The sequence below is a fragment of the Neoarius graeffei genome, chromosome 21 (assembly GCF_027579695.1).
Source record: "Neoarius graeffei isolate fNeoGra1 chromosome 21, fNeoGra1.pri, whole genome shotgun sequence".
In the NCBI taxonomy this organism is placed as follows: Eukaryota; Metazoa; Chordata; class Actinopteri; order Siluriformes; family Ariidae; genus Neoarius; species Neoarius graeffei.
In genome coordinates, this window is record NC_083589.1 from 63,166,382 (window position 1) to 63,179,079 (window position 12,698).

At 43.7% G+C, this 12,698-nt stretch overlaps 1 protein-coding gene across 10 annotated transcripts in view; it reads left to right on the forward strand.

Annotated features, from left to right (window-relative positions):
* The window catches only part of sox5 (SRY-box transcription factor 5), a 524,923-nt gene that overhangs the window by 454,468 nt on the left and 57,757 nt on the right, over positions 1 to 12,698 (forward strand). For 6 of the 10 annotated variants that reach the window (XM_060903479.1, XM_060903480.1, XM_060903483.1 and 3 more), the window contains one exon: positions 9,268 to 9,394. In XM_060903479.1, coding sequence (XP_060759462.1) covers positions 9,268 to 9,394 — 127 coding nt within the window. Of the gene's footprint in view, positions 1 to 1,543; positions 1,628 to 9,267; positions 9,395 to 12,698 lie in introns of those variants that run through there. The other 4 variants (XM_060903477.1, XM_060903478.1, XM_060903482.1 and 1 more) reach the window with 2 other exon arrangements.

Sequence of the window (12,698 nt, forward strand, 5' to 3'; positions counted from 1 at the left end):
AGTGGCTATTCAAAGCTAACTTTAAGTACAAAAACCACACTCCTCCTGTCAGGGGCCACCTCTCACGGCTCCCGGGGCAGCACACTTATACGCACCAGCTCGCGTTCATTTTCATTAAAGGCTTTGGACTCCTGGTATTGCCACTGAGCAAGCTGCAAGAGGATTTAGAAGTGCAGATAAATAGAAAGCACCTTGCAAGTGGCTGAAGGCTCGTACACACATACACACTCTGGCTTCTGTAATACATTTCCATGCTTAAGAAGAAGCGTAATAGCAAGGCCTTTGGGTGAGCACCACTGCTGCCTGCTGGCTGACTCTTATTAAAGCCTCTCTGTTCCAACAACTACTTCCTCCCTGCACGCACCCTTGTTTCTCATTAGCAGCTTTTCTCAGTACACCTCCTCCAGCTCCATGGGAAGCCACGCCGGTGTCAGAGGATTTGCCGCGCTCGGTTTCGCCACTCTCTCGGCGTGAAGCCGCTTCGAGAGACAAGTGGGTGACCGGGCCTCCCACGATGAAGCAGCCAGCTAATGTGATTTGCATCACTTTCTCCAATGTTTAACAGAGCCTGGCCTCTAACTCAAAAGAAGACATGCTAAATCAGAAGCAGGAGAATTCAGCAGCAACCATCGCCTGACTGCACATAACTCATTTATGTCTCCTAACTAACTTGTTTAAAACATCAGACACACAGACGACATCGGATAGCATCGCCGTATGCAAATCCCATTACATTGTCCACCTATGTTTCTGTGCGCTAACTCAATAAAGCTTGTCGAATACAGCGAGAGCCTGGTTTAAACCAATCCAAGCAAGTTAGCTAAGCGCCGTTAGGTTAAACTGTAAATTCCTTTCTTTACAGACTAGAAAATGAAGAAAGAAAAGAAGACGAGAAGGCAAAACTCTCATCAACTCATCAGCGCTAGTCCGGCTCCGGCGCATGGGAGCAGCTAACCAAATTGGCTGTGTAATTGTTTAATTTGTCTCATTACACCTAAATGAATGCAATTGGCATTGCTGCGTAGTGTGAGGACGCAGAGCAGGTTGTGTGTGAGCATAAAGCACTGCCTGTATTTTCTCCAGTCTCTGTGTCTCATAGCGCCAGACACAAAGATACTATAGAAGTTATAAAAGGAAGCATGAGTTTGGGACCCATCCATCCATCCATCCATCCATCCATCCATCCATCCATTATCTATACCGCGTATCCACAAGGGTCATGGTGGAAGCTGTAGCCAGTCCCACCTGACTTCTTGCCAGAGGAAGGGTACGTCCCAAGAAGGTCACCAATCTATCACAGGGCTTTAGCTACATTAGGTACCTTGGCCTGAGTCAGGCTGCAGTGAATGGTATTACACCTGTAAGTAAAATACTTTTGATCATCTTCATTGCATCAGAATCCTTCTTTGAGAATGACTGATACCAGATGGTGTTATTTTCACACACCTAGTGTTGTCTGTGAACATTTTTCTTCCCTAGCCAGGTTTATCAGGTGGGAAGCCATGACCTAAAGGCTAGAGAAGAAGCTTTGGGACCAAAATGTTGCTGGTTCGATTCCCTGGACCATCAGGAATGGCTGAAGTGCCCTTGAGCAAGGCACCTAACCCCCAACCGCCCACTGCTGTGGGTATGTAAGGGTCCTGTCATACTCAGAGTCCAGGTTCCCTGAGTATAGGGTCCAGGGTCCTCTGGCTAGAAGTGTCTGCTAAATGCCTGTCATGAAACGAATCAGGTTTTTCGTATTGTAGGCAGGTGCTGTAGTTCCTCCTCTTGATATTTTCAAAGAACACAGTTTGCGGTCTGCTTTATGATGATGGCCATCGTTAATTAGTTGTGAAATGTATCCAGCTGTCATTCCATGTCATCTTGTTCAGCATTATATAGATAGTAGGCTATCATCCATCCATTATCCGTAACCGCTTATCCTGTACAGGGTCGCGGGCAAGCTGGATCCTATCCCAGCTGACTACGGGCGAAAGGCGGGGTACACCCTGGACAAGTCGCCAGGTCATCACAGGGCTGACACATAGACACAGACAACCATTCACACTCACATTCACACCTACGCTCAATTTAGAGTCACCAGTTAACCTAACCTGCATGTCTTTGGACTGTGGGGGAAACCGGAGCACCCGGAGGAAACCCACGCGGACACGGGGAGAACATGCAAACTCCACACAGAAAGGCCCTCGCCGGCCCCGGGGCTCGAACCCAGGACCTTCTTGCTGTGAGGCGACAGCGCTAACCACTACACCACCGTGCCGCTGAGTAGGTTATCATGTGGTATCAAATGTTGGTACTTGAGTAAATGTGTATGGGGTTGGACTGGTCCCCAAAACTAGTATCATCTATGATGTGTTGATCCCTAGTCCTAATAATCCTAATATGTACCCCATATCACCTCCAAATTTGTTCATTTGTGTTTCCAGTACTCAGATGTTTTCCGTCTTTCAAAACTCTACTTTGCTAGCTGGGTTTGTTTGTGTACATTGCAATAAAACTCAACCAAATGTTCCAGCAAATCTTTAGAGCATCAAAAATCAGATTTTGTCCAATTACTAGTGCAGATAGAATAGAGAGGCAAAGGCCATGAAAGCAAGAAGCTTAGCCACCGAAAGCCTAATCACTGAGCCCCGGTCAAGGGTATCTGCACTGTGTGCCACGGCGAAAGGCAGGGAACACTCTCTGCTCGGCTCACCAGCTAATGGGAGCTATTTGAGGAAGGACACGCAGGCAGCGGAGCAGATGGGCACCGTGCTATGCCCACCTACGGCGGCCGGCTGACGCACCGCCTGCACTCGCGCCTAATGGAGGGCTTATAAAAGGCAGGCAGTGCCGGCGCAGGCCCGCCACTCAATTTCATTAGCTGCTAATCAGCCAAAGGTGCCCTTGGCTCACAGAAAAATATAGGTCTGTCCGTCTGGAAAAACACCACACACACACACACACACACACACACACACACACACACACACAGAGAAGAATACTTGGGGAAAAGGTTGAAAATTGATGTTTGTTAGTGGTTAAAACTTGCAAGGTTGCTCAGTTGAAGCTTTGCAGAAAAATTGTTGGTGTGGAGTGTGGAGTGTGGATACGGTTGTGTAGATTCATGCAGTTCTTCACTGATTTTATCGATGTTGTTTTGAATCATCTAGAACCTTCATCTAAGTGTACGGTTGAGATGGTTTGTTCATTGACAGGAAGATAGCCCAAGTTAATGTCCTACACACACAAACAACATGATAATATTAAGCGCTAGCCACACAACACAGCACAGCTATACAAATTAATTATTGGTTATATGCCTACATTTCCCCTTTTCAGCAGCAGGTCACGGAGGCTCGGCTTTAATTGCCGGAGCATATGGCTGGAAACAGATTTTAGCTGTGGGACCCACACTTTCTGCCACTGTACTTCTCCGCTCACTAAGATGTGTGCCATATTGTCAATGCTGGCAGCTATTGTTCCACTCATTTACTTCATAGAGCTAATTACTCCCTAATAATAACTTTACCTTGGAGTTTTTCTCTCTCCTTTGCCAGCAAACCTGTTCACACTACATATGTTAATTATCGGCACATCTTCATTATGTTCAAAAAGCTTTAAGTTCAAGCTGTGCCGCCTGGCGAGACACTCCGAGTCAGTTCGCTGCCAACTTTCCACTTTTTCCCCAGTTTTTTTTAAATTATTTTTTTCTTTTGCACTCTCCCTTCCCTTTCTCTTGTTGAAAGTCTAGAAGAAAAAGTTCCTCTCATGTTGTCTTCTGAGCTGCATTTTTTATCTCTCCATTCTTTTCTGTTCCTTTTTTTTTAATAAGGAGTGCCGTCTTGATTAGAAGACTTGCAATCCAGTGATCCAGGGCTGTTAGATCCGATTTCTCTTCATGTTCAAGTTTATGAATTTAATATTTTTATTTCTCAGATCATTCCTCCAGACTTCCTCCTGGATGTCTTCTCAAATCTCATCCTCATCCAGATACTCTAACAACTGTCTCAACTGTCTTTTGGAGCAGCTCTGTTAAAAGACTCGGAAATGTTTATATAGTGCATTATTATAGAGTTATATGTATTTTTGTGATCTGAATTTAACAATTCATGCTCACTTGTCTTATCATTAAGGCTCTTAACAAATGCGACATCACTTTACGGCTTTATTTGAATCTTTGAAACACAGATTCACTCTGTTTCATGAAGGAGACAAAAGCAGGGAGAGAAACAGGCATTAGGGCATGTGATATAAAATAGGCAGCTGTTGAAGGGCAGGATTAGTGGTGTTTTCACCGAGCCCTCATCCCAGCCTGACTTTATTCTCTGCTGCATTGTGGAATGTCCTGCAGCATTCAAGAAGCAAGAGGCTAAACAGAGAAAAGGCCATGAGAGCGCTGGACAGATATGACCACAGAAAAGCAAATGAACGTCTGACCACATTTATAAAGCGCCTTCTCCTCGTGTGTGTGTGTGTGTGTGTGTGTGTGTGTGTGTGTATACACTGTATGTATCATCAGCTCATTGTGGGCAGAGATGCTGTGTGTAGACCAGCTGTTTTGGCAAACTCACAAAAGCAGTTTTCTGGACTGCCATCAGATCCCCACAGGCATTGTTCAGCCTCAACCTCATTTCCCTGCCGAGTGTTTTTAGATCACCTCGAGCACCGAGTGTCAACTGGCAGAGTACAAACTTTACCAGCAAAGTGTTTCAGTGGATTGAACCAAAAAACTGTCGCAGAACTAATCAAACTTTCAGTAGTTCAGTTAGCTCATTGAGAAAGGGTATTCAGTTTACCTATCTATTCATTTATTACCTACCTATTAATTCAATTTACCTACAGTGGTGCTTGAAAGTTTGTGAACCCTTTAGAATTTTCTATATTTCTGCATAAATATGACCTAAAACATCATCAGATTTTCACACAAGTCCTAAAAGTAGATAAAGAGAACCCAGTTAAACAAATGAGACAAAAATATTATACTTGGTCATTTATTTATTGAGGAAAATGATCCAATATTACATATCTGTGAGTGGCAAAAGTATGTGAACCTTTGCTTTCAGTATCTGGTGTGACCCCCTTGTGCAGCAAAAACTGCAACTAAACGTTTGCGGTAACTGTTGCGGTAACTGCTTGGAGGAATTTTAGCCCATTCCTCCGTACAGAACAGCTTCAACTCTGGGATGTTGGTGGGTTTCCTCACATGAACTGCTCGCTTCAGGTCCTTCCACAACATTTCCATTGGATTAAGGTCAGGACTTTGACTTGGCCATTCCAAAACATTCACTTTATTCTTCTTTAACCATTCTTTGGTAGAACGACTTGTGTGCTTAGGGTCGTTGTCTTGCTGCATGACCCACCTTCTCTTGAGATTCAGTTCATGGACAGATGTCCTGACATTTTCCTTTAGAATTTGCTGGTATAATTTAGAATTCATTGTTCCATCGATGATGGCAAGCCGTCCTGGCCCAGATGCAGCAAAACAGGCCCAAACCATGATACTACCACCACCATGTTTCACAGATGGGATAAGGTTCTTATGCTGGAATGCAGTGTTTTCCTTTCTCCAAACATAACGCTTCTCATTTAAACCAAAAAGTTCTATTTCGGTCTCATCCGTCCACAAAACATTTTTCCAATAGCCTTCTGGCTTGTCCACATGAGCTTTACCAAACTGCAGACGAGCAGCAATGTTATTTTTGGAGAGCAGTGGCTTTCTTCTTGCAACCCTGCCATGCACACCATTGTTGTTCAGTGTTCTCCTGATGGTGGACTCATGAACATTAACATTAGCCAATGTGAGAGAGGCCTTCAGTTGCTTAGAAGTTACCCTGGGGTCCTTTGTGACCTTGCTGACTATTACACACCTTGCTCTTGGAGTGATCTTTGTTGGTCGACCACTCCTGGGGAGGGTAACAATGGTCTTGAATTTCCTCCATTTGTACACAATCTGTCTGACTGTGGATTGGTGGAGTCCAAACTCTTTAGAGATGGTTTTGTAACCTTTTCCAGCCTGATGAGCATCAACAACGCTTTTTCTGAGCTCCTCAGAAATCTCCTTTGTTCGTGCCATGATACACTTCCACAAACGTGTGTTGTGAAGATCAGACTTTGATAGATCCCTGTTCTTTAAATAAAACAGAGTGCCCACTCACACCTGATTGTCATCCCATTGATTGAAAACACCTGACTCTAATTTCACCTTCAAATTAACTGATAATCCTAGAGGTTCACATACTTTTGCCACTCACAGATATGTAATATCAGATCATTTTCATCAATAAATAAATGACCAAGTAGAATATTGTTGTCTCATTTGTTTAACTGGGTTCTCTTTATCTACTTTTAGGACTTGTGTGAAAATCTTATGATGTTTTAGGTCATATTTATGCAGAAATATAGAAAATTCTAAAGGGTTCACAAACTTTCAAGCACCACTGTATCATGTCTAAATAGTAATGTGACAGCATGGATTGCTCTTTGGATTTTTCCCCCAATTGCCTCTTTAATTTTGTTATAGCCAATTCCCACCCCTCCAGGTAGGGCGAATTCGAGTCACAGATGGAGCTTCCTCCAGCCAACTGGATCGTTACCTCCACCAACTTTGTTGAAGGTTATGTTTTCACCTCCAGTTGTTTATTTGTTTGTTCCCAACATACTTAATTCAAAAAGTCGTGGACAGATTTGGATTAAATTTGGTGGACAGCTTTAGCAGTATCCTAGGTTCAAGTGATTTGTTGTTGATTTGATGTTGATAATATGTGGCTTGGTGGAGGTATGCACTCTACTGAGTGCCCTTCTTGTTTCAAATATGCAACCATGCGGCATCGAGGGTGACATAACACAGTGGGAGGAAAGCACCCATGATTGTCTAGCATTGCTCTAACTGACAGGCAATAGAAAGTACATCACCACTCCCTCCCTGAGAACATGGCCAATTTTGCTCTCTTGGGCTCCCAGCCATTGATAGCTGTAGCAACGTGACCTCCAGATGATAGGGTGAACGCTTTTCTGTTGTGCCATTTGAGAGGCCATGGCATGGCTTATTGATGATAAAAACAGAATGTTTAAAGGTAATTGGACATACTGTAGAAGCATGCATTAATTCTCTGCTTCACGTTTGAAACAGACATCTCATCCATTCAGAGTTTGTGCCATGACTCGATCTTGTTAAGATTTTCCCATGTTAGACAACTTTCACTTTGATCTTTACTTCAGACTCTTACAAGGCTCTAAGACTGGAGACTCCTTCCATAAATGTCCAAATAATGTCTCTGTACGGAAAACTTCATGATACAGTATCACTATATCACTATATTCTGACCAGTCAGATTCAAGAATTCTACAGCACTGTGGTAGAAAAAGCTATAATTAATGAACCTCATGAACAGTAATAGGAGCTGTTATGTTGTTGTTGGTGGTGGTGATGCTGGTGGTAGGGATGGTGGTGCTAGTGTTGTTGATGGTGGTGTTGTCAGTGCTGGTGTTGTTATTGTTTTTGTTGGTGGTGGAGGTGGTGCTGGTGGTGGTGGTGCTGGTGGTGGTGGTGCTGTTGATGTTGGTGGCGGTGCTGGTGGTGGTGGTGTTGTTGTTGCTGGTGGTGGTGGTGCTGGTGGTGTTGTTGGTGTTGTGGTGGTGGTTGTGGTGGTGGTGGTGTCGTTGGTGGTAGTGCTGGTGGTGGTGGTGCTGATGTTGTTGGTGGTGGTGCTGTTGATTTTGGTGGTGGTGGTGCTGGTGTTGTTGTTGTTGTTGGTGGTGGTGTTGCGGGTGTTGTTGGTGGTGGTGTTGATGCTGGTGGTGCTGGTGTCGATGGTGTTGGTGGTGGTGTTGATGGTGGTAGTGGTGGTGCTGGTAGTGCCCTGTGTGAAGCCCAGAGCATTGAATTTTTATTATATACTTGGATTCACATAGTCAGGTTTTCTGTTGTTTTCTCAATCCAGATAAACGTGTCAAAATTACTGTGTGTACTAATCACATACATTAGCAATACTATAGAAATTCCAAAAGATCTACTGAAAAACATGAGAAGATCCCTTTCCAAGATTGTTTAAACCTTTCTGGTGTTTTACTTTCACTTCTTTCACTATTATGCATTTCATTTGTACTGTACCAGGAAATACAGAAGCAGCGTGTTTAAACTCTCAGAGGCTCTTGTGAAAACACTGACAAGCCTCTAAGGTCTACCTGCTCCTACAAACTAATCTTCACATGAGATTAGTGTGTGTGGCCTACAAGCAGAGCATGCGATAGCTGTCAAACCTCAAGAGCATTAATCAGCATTCGTGTTTTACATGGATGAAATCATTAGCACATGCTAGCTGCTAACATGACCACAGAGATGCCGCAGGACCGTAGCAGCATGCCGAGATACAGGCAGCACCAAAGGAGCATATGTCCAATTAAGGACTGAAAGACAGAACAGTAGTGTAGCGCTTGTGATTCCTGCTCACAGGGGGCCTATCAGAACGTTCTGTAAAAAAAAACAGAAAATGAAAATGGCACCAACATCTGATTCGATCAGTCCTAGGAGCAGGAGTCCCTGCCGTTTTGTGGTTCACCAAAATGGTGGGGTAATTACAGTGTGGTGAGAAGGCAAGCGGCCCCAGACGCTGTGGTGGGACTGAGAGATTACAGCTAGAGAGAGTTGCAACTTAAGTCCAACTTCATATGCTTTAAATGCTTTACAACACGTGCGCTAGAACACACAACTTAGTTTCTGTCGTTTTAAATCAGATGCACAGAATGCAAACCCCGCTCATCTCCTCACCTCGCTGGCTCTGTCTGCGAGCATCCCGACACGTTCACATTCGCACAGTCACTGATGTCACTTCTGGAGCCTTTGTGTTTTCCTGGCAGTGCTCTCATCAGTAGAACCATCTGTCCTCTCCTTCCCCACACCCGTGCGCTTCAGACTCGCTTCTTGCCAAAGTCGCTGGCTTCTTTTTTTTTTGTCTGCAAGAGTGTGCTTTTTTCCTTTTTCTCTTTAAAAAAAAAAAAAAACCCTGAAACCTTGTGAAGAGGCATGGCACCTTGCCGAGCACAGTGGGCCCAGATGTTACAGGAGTTTTTGGGAGCTGCTCCATGTGACGTGGTGGGTTTGGCAGTGACGGGGTGTCGTTTCTGCTCCTCTTGTCAGGGGACAGGTGCAGGAGGGACTGTGACTGTGTGTGTTTATTTGATCCCTTGTCATTTTTGTCTGTTCTGGCTGCGTCACTGTTGGCCGACATACCGACATTTCCTCCATCTCTCTCTCTCTCTCTCTCTCTCTCTCTCTCTCTTCAGCAGGTCCAGGGTCAGCTGCCACCTCTGATGATTCCTGTTTTCCCTCCAGATCAGAGGACTCTGGCAGCAGCCGCAGCCCAGCAAGGATTCCTCCTGCCCCCAGGCTTCAACTACAAACCCGGCTGCAGTGAGTGTCTGTGCTGCTATCAGCCTAAGCAATCAATGAGCCTTATTTCTGTTATCATAGTGCAAGAGCTGTATATTCTTCACATTTTTGCTGTAAAAAATAGATACAAAGGGCAGCTTGATAATGAACGTATTATTATTATTATCAAGGGGTGTGGTTAGGCACACCTGCTGATATCCAGTCCCATTAGCTCCACTCATTCTATAGTGATGCAATATTTAGGGAGCTTAATTCCTCAGGTTTCATGCTTAGTTCATTTGTTTAGTTACTCACTCTTCTTGTGCACTATTCTTCAACTCTCTGATTGGTATTTAGCTGTCCTACGGTATACAGTTCTGTGCAAAAGTCTCAGTCACATGGAAAGAAACACTGTTGACCAAAAACGGCTTAAAAAATAATGAAATGTTTCAACATTAAAAAATACTATAAACAGTAATCAGTGAGCCGTAATAAATGAAACAAAGTCAGTATTTGGTGTGAGACGACCCTTTACTTTAAAAAATATACCGTACATATATATATATATATATATATATATATATATATATATATATATATATATATATCCATCTCAGGTCCAGTGAGGTCAGTTTTATGTGGAAATGATCTGTAGGTTTTCCTGAGCATCTTACAGAACCAGCCACAGTTCTTCTGGACACTTTGACTGTCACACTCACTTCTTCATTTTACACCAAAACCCAGCAGCCTTCATTATGCTTTCTTTTTTCATCTGAAAAGTGCGCTCTTATGGAATATGATGCTCAGATATAAACAAACTTTTTTTTCTGTAATATTTAATTTTGTGCTGGAAAACAAACGTTTGGACTCTAAAATGTTTTGTACCGACTCGATAATGTAGAAGTCATAAAATAGAAATCTATAACAAAGTTTGTATGAAAAAAATAGGGGGGCTAAGACTTTTGCACAGTACTGTGTGTCTTTTTTTTTTTATAAAAGTGCTTTAAATATTACTTAAAAAACAATGATTGTGATTTAAATCAATTTTAAAATGACACTATATTCATGTTCCTTAGCGAATAATCAAAGGTGTGAAGGATGAACCCTTGAGGGACACCTTGATAATAAATGGTACACCTGGGACAATATCTTCAGTCAATCATATTTAAGATAAGAAATAAGACAGAATGTTATTCATCCCGAAAGAAATTCTTGCTTTAGGTTTAGTTACTACTTCAGTCAGAACGTAGCCTGTTTATGTTGATGTAGGGTAACATTATCTGCAAAATCAGAGCATAAGACATGGTAAGTTTATTAAGGCTTTGCATGTTAGGAAGACAGAAATACACCTTCTTGTCTTTGTGAAGGTCTAAATTCAAGACAATTTTGGAACATAGTAGGTTCAAGTGGATTTTGAATGTCCAAATTAGACATAGACTGCCTTGATACTATTACATTGCACTTGCATCTGCTTGAGTCATCTTATTAAACTTTCTTTTAAAAAACCCCTCAAACAATAGATCACCATCTCAACAAGAACTTTTGAACCATTCTGCTGTTCAGCTTAGAGCCTCTGATAGTGGATTGGTGAAACCAGATTGTTCAGGCCATTGCTGGGCATGTGTTTTATGGCAAGCTCCTTTCCACTGCCTCAAGTTCAGCCAAGCGACAGCAAGGCCTGTTTGTCTCTTCCACATGACAGACTCTCAGCTCTGTGCTTTTGTGTCCCTGTGCCTAAGCGCTCGGCAAGTACGACTAAGCGAAGGAGAATAAAAAGAAACGCAGAAAACTTCCTCTGGGGTTTTGCTTTTTTTTTTTTTGGCCATAGCAGTCCAACTGTGAAGCAATGTGTTGTTTACCGCGAGAGGCAAGCGAGCTGTATGCCAGCAGCAAGCATGCTGAATGTGGAGAGAGTGACCTGCCCCAGGTTGCCACACATTAACACGAACCGCCGCCAGTACATGCATCCAAACAGGCCTCGCACGCGCGCACACACACACACGCGCGCACACACACACACACACCTCCCAAGACGGGAGCGGTCCTCAGCTCCAGCTCCGCCCACCGCACTTCACAGTTTCCCAAACAAGTCCCCCTTCCCACCACACACACTTTCCCTCCTACACCCCCCTGTTTTAATTACCACTAGCCACACCGTTGCACACTGCCCAACTTTTTCAATTACGCATGTGCTTTTTAGTGGCACGAGATAGCCTGCCTGAAGCAAAACAGGAAAAAAATGGTGAGGAAGACCAAGTCCCTCCGGCGTGGGCCAGGTCCAAGGGGGGACCCTTGTTCCCACCCGACTTCCCCAGAGTGGGACTGGCGAGTCACAGCCTCCACGCCAACACCAACATGTTTGCTTTCTTTTTTCCCCCCTCTCTTTTTTGCTCTTTTGTTACAGCTGTTCCCGGGAGAGAAATAAAATAGCTGGAATTTTTCTGTTTGTTTAGGGACTAACACAAGAGGACAAGGAGGGAGAGCAAAAACACATCATCTCCCCAGAATACATCCTTGAACTGGGTCCAGAGCACTCTCCAGTCTGCAGGCTGGGGTTGTTTTTTAATAGCGACAAGAGTTGCCTGGGAAAAAATGTTTTTGGATAATGGGTTGGGGCGTCTGGTTTATTGCTTACTGAGACATGGTCCTGCTTGCTCTAGTCTTTTTAAAGAGTTTAGAGACAGACAGCATGGAGTCAAAGTCAGTGAAGAAGGCCACAGGGCTGTGCACCCATACCCATCCACGCATGGAGACATCCTGAGTAGAAATGTGTGTGGAAAGTCCTGATGCTCTGAGAACCACAAAATGGAAGATGTCCCAGCTTTCTGATCTATTATAAAGGATGTTGCTGTTACGTTAAACAGCCATGGTTCCTCTCACACACTCAAAGGAACCTTAAATTCCATGTCAGGAATGTCCAACCAAACAAACGTGCTTCACTTATCATTCCAGTTATGAATCACAGGCCAACCAAATGATACCAATAATCAAATCCTTCACAGTATTGCCAAAGGCCTTTTGCAGTATTACCTCTCTCTACTTCCCTGCCACTAGTGACCTTTCTCCCTGGTTTTCTCCTTTGATTCTAAAAAGCCTATCTGCGGGTGGACACTAATAAGCCCAACTATTCAGTCTGTAAGCTCTGATTCATCTGAGAATGTTTGGATGAGCCTTGGATGAGCGGCTAGAGCCAACTTCTTCACATTAATTACTGAACGTCTTTTTATCAGTGCCTGTGTCTTCAACCCTTCAATCACAGTTTCATTACAGAGTGGTGAGAGTACAAAAGATGGCTTTGTGGATGACAGAGACAAAAAGGATAAAGCAGGAAGGGTGGGTCTGTTGT